Below are 15,934 nucleotides of genomic sequence, written 5' to 3'. Positions count from 1 at the left end.
GGAAGGAAAGGAAGGAACCAACCGTCCCGATCGTAACCTCTGAATCTGAAAACTGGAGAAAAGGATCCCAATAAGACAGTTTGCAAATCCAACACCTTACATGCTGAGGCCATAGCTACGAGAAACACTGCCTTCGAAGACGCTTTCCTCAAGGGCTCAAAAGGGAGCATGTTGCATGGTGTGGAGCACCAAATTAAGATGCCAATCCAGGTGCAACTAACCCCCTTCAAAACAATGCACTACATCCGGAAAAGCGGCTAGCAAGGAATGCTCCATGCGCACCCCATGCACCCTGAACAAGTCAGGGCTGCCACCTGCACACAGCGCAAATTAAAACGCCAGCTCTTTTGCAGTCCCTTCTGCAAAAACACCAGAATCCATGGCAAGATAGCTGTCACTGGCAACACGCTGTCTGGAGCACCATGCCTGCAGCAAGGAGATGATCACTCCCTCAGCATACCCTTTCATTCAAGCGCAACCGTTCCAACAGCCAGGCTGTAAGACCAGGAGGGCTCCTCCATGGACACTGAACCCTGACATCGGAGATCTGGAACCAGTGGCAGATGAAATGGGTCGGCAGACAGACAGACTACATTCACATACCAGCCACCTGGGACAGTCTGAAGCCATCAGAATCACCAGGACCTGATGTAGATATGTTCCTCCGCCAGCAAGGGCTGCAGCAGCACATCCAGCCCCTCGAACCTGGGCTCGTCCTGTGTTGAAAAACCGCAACACCTTGTTTCTGGCTTGAGTTACCATCAGATCTATCACCAACATGCCCCACCGTGCCGTGATGTAGTGGAACACTAGCTCCCATTCAGACATCATTCTGAGAAAGTCCGCTTGCATGTTGACGCCCCACGATGTGAGCTGCTGATATAAGCAGGAGACACTCCATTCATGCTCAAGGACGGTGCACCTCCACTGCCACAGCAGTGCTGCCCATGTCTCCGTCAACTGAGATACACTGTCGTGTTGTCAGAGAGCACCTGGATCGGCTTGCCATGAACCAGACCCCAGAACTCCTCCAACGCCCAGGCCACAGCCCAGAGCTCCAAGCAATTGGTGGGCACTGCACTCCCCAGCCTGCCAGTCTGACGTCCATCACCATCAGAATCCACTTCACAGATGCCAAAGCATCCCCTTCTCCAAATTGCTCTCCTGAAGCCACCATCGCATTCTGAGCTGGGTCTGCAGTGTCCAGAGCCTCACCCAATAATCCTGCAACATCTGCACCCTCACCAGGGTATATGTGCACCCTCACCAGGGTACATGTGCACCCTCACCAGGAAACTATGTCCATGGCCACCAGTATGGACCCCAGGACCTGCACAAAATCCCACATCCACGGACATGGCACCCTGAGCAGGGCCCAAACTTGACTCCGCAGCTTGTCCACCTGAGAAGTCAGCAAAAACACTCAGCCCTAGACCATACTGAACCTCACACTCCCAGATGGCTCTGGGTAAAAGTGACAACCCGAGAGACTGCAACAATTCTACCACTCTGGCGGTGGACTCCCGGCCTTCGCACTCCAAAGACGCCTGCATCACAGTCTAGATATGGGTGAACTCGAATTCCACCTTCAGGAGTAACACAGCTACTACCACAACTTCAGAAAATGTGCTGGTGAAGTCACCAGGCCGAAGGAGAGGGCCTGAAATTGATAGTGGCGGCACAGACCTGCAAACTGGAGAAAACATTGGTATGGGAATATGCAGATACACATCCTTGAGATCCAGGGCAGTTAAGAACTCTCCTGGCTGCACTGGCGCCAGGAAGGAGCACAAAGTTTCCGTGCAAAAATGCTGGACTTTGAGAAAATGGTCCAAAACCCGTCAGCAGGACCTTCTCTTTTTGGAAGCGCCTGGCACAGGAATTCTAAGGAAGAAAATCTCCTATGGGAGAGAATTCTCATTTCTACCCTTCTCTGATGTCAAGAACTCACTGTTTGAAGAACAGGACCAGCAGACACCTCTATATGCAGTGCCGAGCAGCAGACTGGCATCCCATCAATGGGCATACCTCACTGGGGACGAAGGCCAGGACACGGATCCTGAGCCCCGCTTGTCAATGCGTAAGGTTCCATAGCTGGAACCAGGACCTCAAAGCCTGAAGGAGCAGCCACTGCCACCCCCGGATGATATTTCCTGGCCTCATAAAAATGAGGAAACACTGTGCTCGTCCTGAACGTTAGCTTCCGCCGATCCTCAAGTAACCATTGTGTCTTGAATCCCCCAAATCCTTGACCCTGGAAAGTGACCTTGGTAAGCTGCTGCTTTGAAGTCAAGTATGTCACCCAATGCCAAAGCCACAAAAGTCACTAGGCCATAACTGCCAATGCAATCTGCTTAGCAAACGCACAAGGTTGTACAGCGAGCCTGCTTATTGACAGCTGATCGTCCCCTGATGCCTGTTGAGCCTAGGAGAGGCAAGTTCTTGCTGCATAGGAGTTGCAGATGCCAATCCAGAGAGTGCCAAGACCTTGAAGGTGTGTTTCAACAACGCCTCATGCTTCCTGTTCTGTACATTCTTTTCCACCAGATACAGGCAAGACACTGCCTTCACTACCTGCAGCTTGGCATCTGAGTGGGCCACTGCGCCAAGATAAGTTCCTCTATAGTCTTCATGCATGGAAAAGACCAGGCAGGTCTCCTAGTACTAGCCATCTCAGAATGAGTCACGGCCGGTGCTGGGGGTTTGCATTGCATGATCAAGGAGGGGTTGTCAGGCTCCAAGGCAAGGCGTATCCCCTCAAGTGCTCCTCCAGCAGAGACTTGGAAGGGTGGGGAGCACCCAGATGCCCCCTTTTCAGAAGCACAAGTTGGGAGGGAACCACCAGGGTGTCCAGCAACAAACCCCAAGACTGCTGCTGTCTCATCAGGTATGCCTGATAAAGTAAAAAGACAACATCGGGGGAAAACGAGCCCCCCCCCCCCCAGAAGATCCTGCCCCTCCCCCCTCCAAATGGGACCGATAAGATGGCCACAGGAACAGCCAGGTCGGACTGCAAATAAAGTGCGCGAATGGGAAGGTGCCATGTTGTCCGCCAACACTGAGGTGGAATCAGAGCAGCCCCCACTTCTACTGCTACTACTATTTAGCATTTTGATAGCGCTACAAAGCGTGCGCAGCGCTGCACAGAGATAAAATGCTGTCCGCTGCTTTCCATAGTATCTGCCGATAAGGCAAACACACTCAACTTTAAGTTGCACACCACAGCCCCTAGAAAAAGGCAACGCTGCGTGAAAACGGGATTCTGATTATCCTCTGCTCAACTCTCCCTAAGCTACTGCACACTGAAAACAAAACTGGGAAATACCAAAGATTCATGAAGCCCAGCATCTTGTTTCCAACAGTGGCCAATCCAGGTCACAAATACCTGGCAAGATCCCAAAAAAGTATAAAACATTCTATACTGCTTATCCCAGAAATAGTGGATTTTTCCCAAGTCCATTTAATAATGGTCTATGGACTTTTTCTTTAGGAAACCATCCAAACCTTTTTTAAACTCCTTTACCACATTCTCTGGCAAAGAATTCCAGGGTTTAATTACATGTTGAGTGAAGAAACTTTTTCTCTGATTTGTTTTAAATGTACTACATTGTAGATTCATCGCATGCCCCCTAGTCCTAGTACCATAGTAGATGACGGCAGAAAAAGACCTGCGCGGTCCATCCAGTCTGCCCAAGGTAAGTACTTTTGGAAAGCGTAAACAGACGCTTCACATCTACCAGTTCAACTCCACTCATTATTTTATAAACCTTTATCATATCTTCCCTCAGCCGCCTTTTCTCCAAGCTGAAGAGCCCTAGCTGCTTTAGCCTTTCCTCATAGGGAAGTCGTCCCATCCCCTTTATCATTTCGTTGCTCTTTTCTCTGTACCTCTTCTAATTCCACTAAATCTTTCAGATGGAGAATAATAAATCACAAGTGATGAAGTGTTTTATTATTCGCCATTATTGGTTTATCGTTCATTATTGTTTTTTCATCATTTTATTGTTGATATTTTGTCATTATTATGGTTCTTTTATTTATTTTCATTTTATATGGTTTATAATTTTTTAATTTTATTTTTTCACTAGTAAAAAAGCTGTTTGATGCAAATGAAACGGGAGCTAGCAAGGTTTTCTTCTGTGTGCATGTGGGAGTGTGTGTGTCCCTTCCCTCTCTATTTTGAGCTGCTCATGCTGATTTTTTATCCTTGTCCTGTTATGTTATTTGATAGTAAGTATCATATCTATTTGATTGGTATTTATTTTTTTTCTATTTAATTACCTTTTGAGCTCCCACTAGGTAAGTGTCCTGTATTTTTGGGTTTGTTCATTGATTTACATTTTTGATTTTCCAATGGTTTTATAACCCATTTTATGGACCATTTTTTTGATTGTGCCCTTCTTTTGCTGGTATTTTATTTCATTTTATAATTTCAGTGCAATATATATGGAATATATGTGATGTTATATTATAGTTCATATTGATGTTTTACATATTTTTTAGACATATTCACGATTCATGTCTGTTTCACATGTATATTATAATTTATATGGATGTCATATTTTATACATATATATACTTTTAAGAATTTTCATGTTTTATTATAGCCCCTGACGCAGCCCTATCGTTGGGCAAAACATGGCCTGTGTCGGGCATGTCTTATACACAGTATCGTCAATAAAGTTTTTTTTTGGATATTATACTGATCTGCTTGTTTGTTTTCCATGTTGGATTTTGCAGATCAGTTGCCTTACTGTTTTCTGGGACCACTCGAGAAGTAGCCACCTCGCTTTCCGTCCTGGATTTGGCCCGAATCAGCCAATCGTCCAGATACGGGTGCACCAAAATATAGCCAGACCACCCCATGCTCAAATGCCCAGGATACCTAAACTGGGAGCACCCATTACAGAGATCTGTCCTTAAGCCTGCAGGATATAGAAATATACTTCACTGAGGAGCTATCTGTCCCACATCACTGTGAACTCTATCTTCACATGACAGTAGATGGATACAACCCACTAGTTGCTAGATTCATCTGCTTGCAACGCTAAGGAGATTGCTGAATAGAATCCTAGCCTCCTCCATAAGAAATGAGACTCAATAATATTTGTTACCATTCTCCTGGTACCTCTTAGAAGTTTTGGGTGGACCCAATCCTTAAGGGGGTCCACAAATACTTTTTTAAGAAGTGGGATTACAACCCAGTAAAGCAGCTGTACACGTTTTTGTGGGTTGCACATATTTGTCTTGAAAACTACAGTACTTGAATCTAAAGACTATATAGACACACAGGAAAAAAACAGAGAGGAAAAACACCCAGCACTTACTTTTGATATAAGGGATGCTTCTGAGCAAGTTTTTCGGGCAGACCATCCTCATCATCAAACTGTTCAAGAGGCTCCACAATAACTGGTCTTGGAGTTCTTAAAAAGAGCCCACACACAAAATAGCAAATTTGAGTGTTATGCAGAATAATGCAGAACGTGATAATTAGCGTTGATCATTAAGTTCAGTAATCCCTTAACTATTAACAGTGTGTACTAGCCATGAAGTGCATAACATGCTGCAGGAGACCAGATATAAGTTTCCCCAATACAAATACATACAAAGGAACCACTTACGTTGTGAGCAGGAATACTCCTTCATTGCACCTTTCAAATGCTTTTCTGGCAGCTGGCTTAGATGCAAACTCAATAATTCCTTTTCCTATAGACCTTCCACGATCATCTACAATTACTATAGCTCTCTCAACTGGGCCAAACTGGCCAAATGCTTCGTCCAAAAGCTCATTTGATACAAAAGGAGAAAGATTGCGCACAGACAATGCGGCAGCATGCGTGGCAAATCGAACACGAAGTTGTCGACCTCTCATTGGGGTATCATCAAGCTCCGCCTTTGCAATTTCTGCCAAAGCTCTGGACTCCTACAAATTAAGAAAACAAATTGGGCATACAATATTAAGATTAAAACAGAAATGCCACAGAGTCAAGTTAACTAGTGCTGAGAATATATTTACCAATTTAATGAATCCAAAGCCTTTGCCTTTGTTGATGAAGACTTCACCCGGCTCTCCATATTTAGCAAACAAACTCTTGAACTCATCATCTGTAATATCAGCCGGAAGATTTCCTACGAAGAGACGGCACCTCTGGGTGTAGGTCTTCTCTCCTGGTTTCCTTAGGAGAGACAATTTAGCTTTCACACCCTGGAAAAAGAAATCAAGCTTGTATAAGGCAGTCATATTAAAAGACTATGTAAGCTTTACTTATTGCAATTGTATCCCACATTTACCGTATGGCAGGTTCAATGTGGCTTATATATTGCTAAAAAGGCGGTTACAAAATTTAGAAGTCTAGTTCATAATACAGAAGTACAATAAACGCTTAGGTTGATATATTAGCATATTAAGAGGTTAATATTATTGTTTTCCATTTCTGAACTTTTTGTGACGTATGGTTGTGTAAATATATTGGCCTGAGGGACGCTAAGGAAGCCGTGGTTTTAGCTTAATCTAAAACAAGTTTATTAGTGGATATCCACTAGGATAATGCAGAGAGATTTATTAAGAGGATGAATGTCAATAGCACAATGGGATGTAGGAAAGTACGTCAAAGGCATAAATGAAAAATTAAAATCTTGAATAATGAAGACAGTAATGAACCCTTGGGAATCCCACACGAAAGAAGATAATAGGAGCAAGAAAGGTGGGCTTTGACAGAAAAGGATTGGCCACTGAGATGAGCAAAACCAAGCCAGAAGAGTACTGATAAGCCCAGGGACTGCAGCGCAGAATCAAAGTGAGATTGTAACGCACTAACCAAAGCCACAACCAGTTTCTGTGCTGTGAATGGCCCTAAAACCTGTTTGATGGGGGTGGAGAATAGATTAAAAAAAAATTCCACTATTAGAAAAGGTGCAGAGAAAGGCGACGCAAATGATAAAGGGGATGAGGAAAGGCTAAAGTGGCTAACTTCTTATTCTTACCTATATGTTAACCCTCTGTGATCTCATGTGTAACTTTCTTTAGTCACTTCCTAATCTCTTACTATAAAGTTCCATCTTTGCGTATATCCTTCACTGTCAATTAAAATGTTTTATTACATATTGTATTAAGTAGTACACTATACCATACTTTGTATCTGAATATTTTTACTGCTGTAATAGTCTACTCATGTTTGATTTATTCCTACTGTTTGCACCACCTTTAGTGAATTCCTTCAAAAAGACAGTAAATAAATACAAACAAATGTTCCTATCAGTAGACCCTGGGGCATTGTCTTGGAACCCCCCTCTATTTGTTCCCTTAGTACTGACTGCCTCACATGGTGTTCAGTATCTTTATACTCAAGTCTCCTACATCAGCTCCTTCAGTCATAACACGCCAATGCCCTGGGTACAAACTTGTGATTGTGAGCCCACTAAGGACAGAATAATATCTGCTTAGAATATATATAAAACACATTGTTCACACCCACAGCAAAGCAGTATATCAAATCCATAACCTCCCTTTCTACATCAGAAATTTCACCAACAATTCAGGAACAAGTTTATATGAATGTCTAATTAAATTCCTCACACAGAATAAATCTATACTACTGAACATTTATTAAAGAGAGAAAAAATGAGACACACAGAATACCAATTGAAAAGAAATTAAACAAAAATCCGAAGAGTTAAACAGCAAAAAGTTTGATTAATCAAACCAACTACTAGATACTTTCACAACGGCTCTATTAAAAGTGTAGAAAAAAATCCAGTCTCGAGTCTTATGTCCAATAGCTGCAAAAGTCTGACTCAGAAGTTACAAAACTAAACAATAGTGACAAAAAAATCGATGGCAAATTTACGCTCCAGCATCAAACAAAGGCGATTCGGCCAAGCTGAACGACTACGTTCATAACAGCACTATTCAAGGTCGGAATAAACATTGTTATCCCAGACAACCTTTGCAAATGACAAAAAGCCACATTATGTGGGGAAAGCCCCCGCCGTCAAGACGCAGCGATGACGACAAATGAAAAGAAGCGTCACGAGCCCAAACCACCCCTGTCCCCCCCCCCCCCCCCCCCGGCTTCAAAACGTTACCTCCCTGTCATGGCGGACAACAGAGCACGAAAAAAAAAAAACTATAGATAAAAAAAAAAGAGAAAGAACAAAAAAAAGACATTTTAGAATGCGACACCGGAAACGCCGTCATCGTCACAGAACAAGCGCGAGGGGGCGCCACACACAGGGACCTCTCGTCCCCTCGCGCCAGCCACGTGTCCAAGAGAGGGTTCTCCCCCACCTCCTAACCAACCCCTTTAACGCACGCGCCGATTCAAACGCCCAACGGCCGCGGGAAATGACCCGCTCCTCCGGCCGCCATCTTAGCTCCCCCCTCCCCCCCCCCTCAAATACCTCGGACGGCTTCTCCTCCTCAGCGGTAGCAGGTTCCTCTTGCTGCATGGAACGCGACTGGTGCTGTGGATAGTGCTGCTTCCTCGATCCCTGCTGCTGCTGCTGTTGGTTGCCCGGCTTCGGCTTCTGCGAGGCCTGCGACAGGGGGCCCGATGAGGCCGGTTTGGCCGGCGGGGACTGTATCTTCCCCTGGCCGGCGTTAGGAGCTCCTTTGGACGGTAGCGCCTGGGACCCTCCGGTCCCCGACGTCTGCTGCTGAGGCTGCGAGGCCTGCTGTCCTTGCTGCTGTTGGGCTGCCCCGGCGGCGGCGGCCGATGCCGGTTGCTGTTGCCCCGCCCCGGCAGAGGCGTTGGTGCTGCTGCTGCTGGTACTGCTGCTGTTGGCGGACGAGGCGGGCGGCTGAGACGTTTTCGCCGCTTCCTGCGATTGCGGCGTTTTGGCCGGTTCGTCCCGTTGAGAAGACTGGAGCGGGCTGCTCCGGTTCGGAGTCTGGCTCATGTGCATCGGGCCTCGGAAGCTCGGGTTATGGCCGCCACCGCCTCGGCCGCCGATGCCGACGACGCCGCCGCCACCACCTATTCCGCCGCCTCTCCTGTGGAAGCCGCCGCCGCTACCGCCGAGGCCGCCGCGGCTGCGGAACCTGTCGCGGGACATACTTGGGTCGAACATTTTGGCGGTGGTTGACTTTAGGGCGTACGTGGGAGAGAGAGAGAGAGCGAGCTAGCGTACTTTCCCCGGGACAGTGCGCTGCTCGAAGCTTCTAAAATGGCGGACAAGAGAGAGAGCGCGAGGCTTTGTCCTTTTTGCTTAAACGCTGTGCGCAGAACGGTCCACCCCGGAAGGCGAGGGCGTTGATTGACGCTCCTCCCAACCAATGGCGGCGTAGTGAGTTAGAGAGAATGCTCCTCGTTCATTGGCCAAGAATATGCGCCGCTTTGCTACTATGGCTCCAGAGGAATGAAATGGGGCGGTGGGAGTGGTCGAAGGTGGGGTTGAATTGAATTGATGACTGTACTGGCCAATCGGATTCCGCAGCACTGTTCCTACTCGTGGATTGGTCGGGTTAAGGGATCACACAGTATATCTGCGATTCTGGGGACAAAACAATGGCAGTTTTGTTTGCAATATGTTGAATTTCCGTAATAAAGATATGCGAGAACATTGAAATTAAAAATCAGAATGTCCGATGAGGAGTGATTATAAGCACAATTGTACACTCGTAAAAAATCTGCCTAAAATTAGATACCCAAGGGCATTACATCACCTTCGTGTTTCAAAAAAAATACATGATTTATAGTAAGAAATTATCAAAGCAAAAATATATTGATCTCATGTTTTCTTATCAATAAAAAATGGTACATATAGTTCACATTTAAACAATGTAATTTTCAATATAATTTTTGCACTTAGAAATTATAAAGGATAGTTTTTAATACAAGAGTTTGTGAGGGGGTCTACAGAACACTACCCCCCCCCCCCCTTAAGAAAAGTCCCGCCAATAGCCTGCACCACCTTAACATCACAGAACCCGCCCCAGGAGGAGGTGAGCTGGGAGGGGTGGAGCCCATACCTGGGAGTACAGAAGACAGAGCCAGGGTAAGGTTAAGGAGGCCCAGAGAAGAAAGAATAGTAGCTCATGTTTAGATTCTGCCTAACTCTAGGCATTGTGACTTGCCAACATTGTGTTTTTGTTAAGGCTCCCAAGCTTTGCTGAGCTTTGGTTGGAGCTAGACCTGGATCTCTGAGGAAAAACAATAACTATAAGCACCCTAATATTCCACCAGTGTCGTTATGCTCATATTAGCCCTCTCCTCAAGTCACTTCACTGGCTTCCTATCCGTTTCCGCATACAGTTCAAACTCCTCTTATTGACCTATAAGTGCATTCACTCTGCAGCTCCTCAGTACCTCTCCACTCTCCGTTCACTGGGTAAATCTCTATTATCTGCACCCTTCTCTTCCACCGCTAACTCCAGACTCTGTTCCTTTTATCTTGCTGCACCATATGCCTGGAATAGACTTCCTGAGCTGGTACCTCAAGCTCCATCTCTGGCAGTCTTAAAATCTAAGCTAAAAGCCCACCCTTTTGATGCTGCTCTTAACTCCTAACCCTTATTCAGTTGTTTAGAACCCTTATTTTATCATCCTCACTTTAATATTCCCTTATCTCTTGTTTGTCCTGTTTGTCTGTCCTAATTAGATTGTAAGCTCTGTCAAGCAGGGACAGCTTAGAGTTTGCACAGCATCTTTGGATGCTTTCCTGGAGTCTCCCTGGCGTTTTCACCTCAAAGCAGGCACAGTCAGAGATAGTCTGGGAAGGCTTCTCAAATTTCATATTGTTTGTCCAATTCCTCTATCAGAGATCAGACAAGGTTGTTGGGAGGCGGGGCTAGTGCTGGGGAAGATTTCTACGGTCTGTGCCCTGAAAATGGCAGATACAAATCAAGGTAAGGTATACACAAGAAGTAGCACATATGAGTTTATCTTGTTGGGCAGACTAGATGGAGCGTGCAGGTCTTTTTCTGCCGTCATCTACTATGTTACTATATGTCTCTTCATGTTCAAATGTACAGCATTGCGTACATCTAGTAGCGCTATAGAAATGATAAGTAGTAGTAGTAGTATTTGGGGTGTAGTAACCCCAGCATTCACGTGTGTTAGGCCTGCCACTTTAACTGTATTTCTTAAACTGAAAAGGTTTACCCACACTACATCTCGGAACATGTGAAGGAAGTTCAGCACGGGAAGTTCTTATACTTATTTTATATTCCTCCCTATATTATTTCTCTGGCCCACTCCCAACCTTGCTCACGGTCTCATAGTGTTCCATGTTTCCTTCAAAAACTGCAATCCATACTACTTTTAACCATTCACTCTGAGTGGCTGCCTATATGTTTCTAGTGTTTTGCTATTACACACCTTGCTGACAAATAAAAGGACTGAACTAGGATTTGGCCCCATCCTAATAGTGCCATCTCTATTGCCATGGGAAATTGGGGGTTTATGATTTTTAATATAGCTGTGTGACCTGAGTTCTGAAAGATTTTAATGAATACACAGTCCCATCACATGTGATTAAAAGTTCCTTCACACTGACAACCTTTCTAAAATAAAGGGAATGATTCAGGTACTCCTTTATGAATAATTGGAGGTGCTATATGTGGAGGGGGCATTTTCGATATGATCTCTAAGTCCAATTTTGGACATTTTGTGAAAAACGTCCCAAATCCAAATAGGAAAGGAGGTCATTTTCGAAAGAGAAAAATGTCTATCTTTTGTTTTCGAAAATACAGTTGCGAACAACATTTTGGAAGTTATGTTTTTTTGGCCCATTAAAAAAAAAATCGTCCAAGTGCAAAACGCACCAAATCAAGCTATTGGGATGTGGGAGGAGCCATCATTTTTAGTAGACTGGTCCCCTGACATCCCAGAACAGCAATAGGGCACCCTAGGGGGCACTGCAGTGGACTTCATAAAATGCTCCCAGGTACACATCTCAGCATTGCTCCCTTACCTTGTGTGCTGAGCCCCCCAAAACCCACTACACTCACTGTACACCACTACCATATCCCTTACAGGTGAAGGGGGCACCTATATTTATTTTTTTTGTTATATTTGTACCCCGCGCTTTCCCACTCATGGCAGGCTCAATGCGGCTTACATGGGGCAATGGAGGGTTAAGTGACTTGCCCAGAGTCACAAGGAGCTGCCTGTGCCTGAAGTGGGAATTGAAGTCAGTTCCCCAGGACCAAAGTCCACCACCCTACCACTAGGCCACTCCTCCACTGTTGCTACTATTTGAGATTCTACATGGAATGTTGCTATTCCACTAGCAACATTCCATGTAAATAGCAGCATTCCATGTAGAAGTCGGCCCTTGCAGATCACCAATGTGGCCGCGCAGGCTTCTGACTTGCCCAGAGTCACAAGGAGCTGCCTGTGCCTGAAGTGGGAATTGAACTCAGTTCCTCAGTTCCCCAGGACCAAAGTCCACCACTCTAACCACTAGGCCACGGGTTTCTGGTGAGTTTTGGAGGGCTCACAGTTTCCTCCACAAGTCTAACAGGTAGGGGGAGGTAGAAGCCTGGGTCCACTTGTCTGCAGTGCACTGCACCCACCACTAGACTACTCCAGGGACCTGCATGTTCTAATGGACCTGGGTATAACATCTGAGGCTGGCAAATAATGTTTTTCATCACATTTTTTGGGGGGTGGGATGGGGTTAGTGATCACTGGGGGAATAAGGGGAGGTCATCCCTGATTCCCTCCAGTGGTCATCTGGTTATTTAGGTTTTGTACATTATTTGTTCTAAAAACAGGTCTCGCTCAAAACGTCTTAGTTTTAGTCCTGCACGTTTTTGTTTTGTTCCATTGTGGCTGAACGCCTATGTCCCCCGTCTGAACACGCCCCTGATACACCCCCTTGAGATTTGGACGTACTTCTGACTGACTCCATAGAAAAACATCTCTAAAATGGGTTTTGAAAATACTGATTTGGACGTGTTTTGTGAGAAAAACGTTCAAATGCTGCTTCATTATTATTTGTTAAATTTGTATCCCACATTTTCCCACCTTTTGCAGGCTCAATGTGGTTTACATATAACCGTTAACGATGTTAGCCGATTCCAGTTTGAACAAATACATAGTATGAATGAATACAAAGTGATATTGTGGTTTAATGAGGTATATGTATGGTAGGAAACAGTTGGGGGGCACTGTTTCTGTTTCAAAAATGAGACCGATAGTCACATTAAGATTTTTAGTTGAGAACTTTATTCTACTCAGTGATATAGAACATTTAAAAGAATATAGCCATATGTTTTCCCAGAAGGATTCAGCCATATTTCTGTTTATGCTCTTTTCCCATGTAAACATATAGGTATGCACTATGTTAGTGTGGAGTTTGTATAAAATATTGATATAATTTAGACATCAATTTCTTTTGGTGTAACTTCCCAAAAAGTAATGTATCCCAGTTAGCTGGAGATCTTAATGTTGTGTTTATTTGATTTGAGAGATGAAATTCTTCAGCTGAAAATACTGATGAAAGAAGAGGGAAGTACCAATGCTTTTTTTTTTCAATATCTTTTTGATTCAGTACAGTTAGAAAAACAATGTAGAGAATAGAAACATTTCTCTGATCTTAGCTGTTTTAATATATGTGGGAGGCCGCCTCTCTCCCATAGCGCACCGCAAGTTCGTGGGGAACCCGGTGCTAAATCATTCGTAGACGACCTGATTCTGGGTCAGGGTTTCGTAGGTCGTGGTCGCGCTCAGTGCCAAACAATAAAGAAAAGATCGGACCCCTGAAAAGCTAAGTAGTTTTCAAGCTAAACTCCTTATAGACTTATATTCCGCATGAGAAGCAAAAATTAAAATAGAAAAAAAGAAAAATTAAGTGCATGCAGGATATTGGACTGTTCAACAGCTCAGGGGTGTTTGCCAATGATGAAGCAGCCCAGCCCCCGTGAGCTCTGAATATATAGAGCCGGGGGCTTCTAGAGGCAACACCTCTTTAATTCAATGATTTATTCTGTGGTCAGGATGTATGCCAGTTGTGCGTTTTCATATCTCCTTCATATCTGAGTTTGTTATATTAATATACGTGGTCCCATTTCTCTGACAAATTCAGATATACCAAGAGGGGCATAATCGAACAGAAATGCCTATCTCCATGGGCGTTTATCTCCGAGAACGGGTCCGTGAAGGGGCGGACCGAAACGTATTTTCGAAAAAACATGGACGTTTATCTTTTTTTGAGCTGGGCGTTTTTGTTTTTCAGCGATAATGGAAACCGAAAACGCCCAGCTCAAAAACGAATAACTCCAAGACATTTATTCGTGGGAGGGGCCAGGATTCGTACTGCACCGGTCCACCTCACATGCCAGGACACCAACCGGGCACCCTAGGGGGCACTTTAAAAAAAAAAAAAAAAAAAAGGTAAAACAGCTCCCAGGTGCATAGCACCCTTCCCTTGGGTGTTGAGCCCCCAAAATCCCCCTCAAAACTGACTGCCCACAAGTCTACACCATTACTATAGCCCTAAGGGGTGAAGGGGGGCACCTACATGTGGGTACTGTGGGTTTGGGGGTGGTGTGGAGGGCTCCCATTTACCAGCACAAGTGTAACAGGTGGGAGGGGGGGGGGGGATGAGCCTGGGTCCACCTGCCTGAAGTCCACTGCTCCAGTGACCTGCATACTGCTGCCAGGGAGGTGGGTATCACATTTGAGGGTGAAAATAAAAAGTTGTGAAACGGCATATTTTGTGGTGGGAGGGGGTTCGTGAAATGGCATATTTTGTGGTGGGAGGGGGTTCGTGAAATGGCATATTTTGTGGTGGGAGGGGGTTCGTGAAATGGCATATTTTGTGGTGGGAGGGGGTTCGTGACCACTGGGGGAGTCAGGGGAGGTCATCCCCGACTCCCTCCAGTGGTCATCTGGTCATTTAGGGCACTTTTTGGGGCCTTATTCGTGGAAAAACAGGGTCCAGGAAAAGTGCCCTAAATTCTCGCTAAAAACGCATATTTTTTTTCCATTATCGGCGAAAGGCGCCCATCTCTGATCGGCAGATAACCACGCCCCAGTTCCGCCTTCACCACGCCTTCGACACGCCCCCATCAACGTTGTCCGCATCCGCGACGGAGTGCAGTTGAAAACGTCCAAATTCGGCTTTCGATTATACCGCTTTATTCGTTTTTGGGAGATAAACGTCCATCTCCCCATTTGGGTCACAATATAGGCGTTTTTCTCTTTCGATTATAAGCAGGCAAGTCACTCACATTTGGGCCCCTGTCCTGCAGCTGACATGTCAAAGCCCCCTCCTCTCACGCATTCAGGGAGGACAGAATTTTTTTTTCCAGCTGCACAGATACTCTATTTTTTTCCTGCAAAAGTCTCTGGCTTCCCCCAGAAAAAAAGCTCCCTCCCAAAAGTCTCCCACTGCCTACTCCTCCCCCAACCTACCCAAATTATGCCCTGGTGATAGGTCAGGGAACAACGATTCTGAATGTATATCTGCATACTGCAAAGCTGGAAGATTTGAAAATTTAAGCAAGATCAAATAAAAATGTTACAAACAATAAAGGATGACAACATAGAGCAGCTCATAGATTTGCTTGCTTTGTTTTGGGTGAACGGGGATGACCAACAGCTGCGCGGAAGAGAGGGAAAGGGAGACCAACCTAATTGGCTTCAGCTTTTTGATGCCTCCTGTTCCGGCTCCTTGCACCGCCGCCCTTCAATTTTCTGGGACACTCACTGGCAGCGTCAGTGAAGTATACATACCGTGTTCGGCATCACCGGAAGCTCTCCGTCTGTTGCAGCGTCCTGCCTAGACGGAACAGGAAATTGTAGCAGAAGGAAAGCTTCTGGGCTGCCAAAGGCAGTGTGTTTACCTCACTGATGCTGCCGTCGGTGCAAGGAGCGGTGAATGACAGCGGTGTAGGGAGTGGGAGGGCAGCCAGTAGTGCTTACTTTATTTTTTGTCTATTAGATTGTAAGCTCTTTGAGCAGGGACTGTCTTTCTTCTATGTTTG

At 45.4% G+C, this 15,934-nt stretch overlaps 1 protein-coding gene across 3 annotated transcripts in view; it reads right to left on the bottom strand.

Moving 5' to 3' along the window:
- The window catches only part of SFPQ (splicing factor proline and glutamine rich), a 49,112-nt gene extending 39,914 nt beyond the window's left edge, over window positions 1–9,198 (bottom strand). For 2 of the 3 annotated variants that reach the window (XM_030220169.1, XM_030220170.1), the window contains exons 1-4: window positions 8,401–9,198; window positions 6,017–6,205; window positions 5,622–5,923; window positions 5,328–5,423 (exon numbers count right to left, since the gene is read on the bottom strand). In XM_030220169.1, coding sequence (XP_030076029.1) covers window positions 5,328–5,423; window positions 5,622–5,923; window positions 6,017–6,205; window positions 8,401–9,069 — 1,256 coding nt within the window. In that variant the 5' untranslated portion in view covers window positions 9,070–9,198. The remainder of the gene's footprint in view (window positions 1–5,327; window positions 5,424–5,621; window positions 5,924–6,016; window positions 6,206–8,400) is intronic. The other variant, XM_030220171.1, reaches the window with a different exon arrangement.
- Between the last annotated feature and the right edge of the window lie 6,736 nt (window positions 9,199–15,934).

Source organism: Microcaecilia unicolor, chromosome 11 (assembly GCF_901765095.1).
Source record: "Microcaecilia unicolor chromosome 11, aMicUni1.1, whole genome shotgun sequence".
NCBI classification, from domain to species: domain Eukaryota; kingdom Metazoa; phylum Chordata; class Amphibia; order Gymnophiona; family Siphonopidae; genus Microcaecilia; species Microcaecilia unicolor.
Note: the sequence above shows the minus strand (reverse complement) of the source record. Positions and strands in the feature narration are given on the sequence as shown.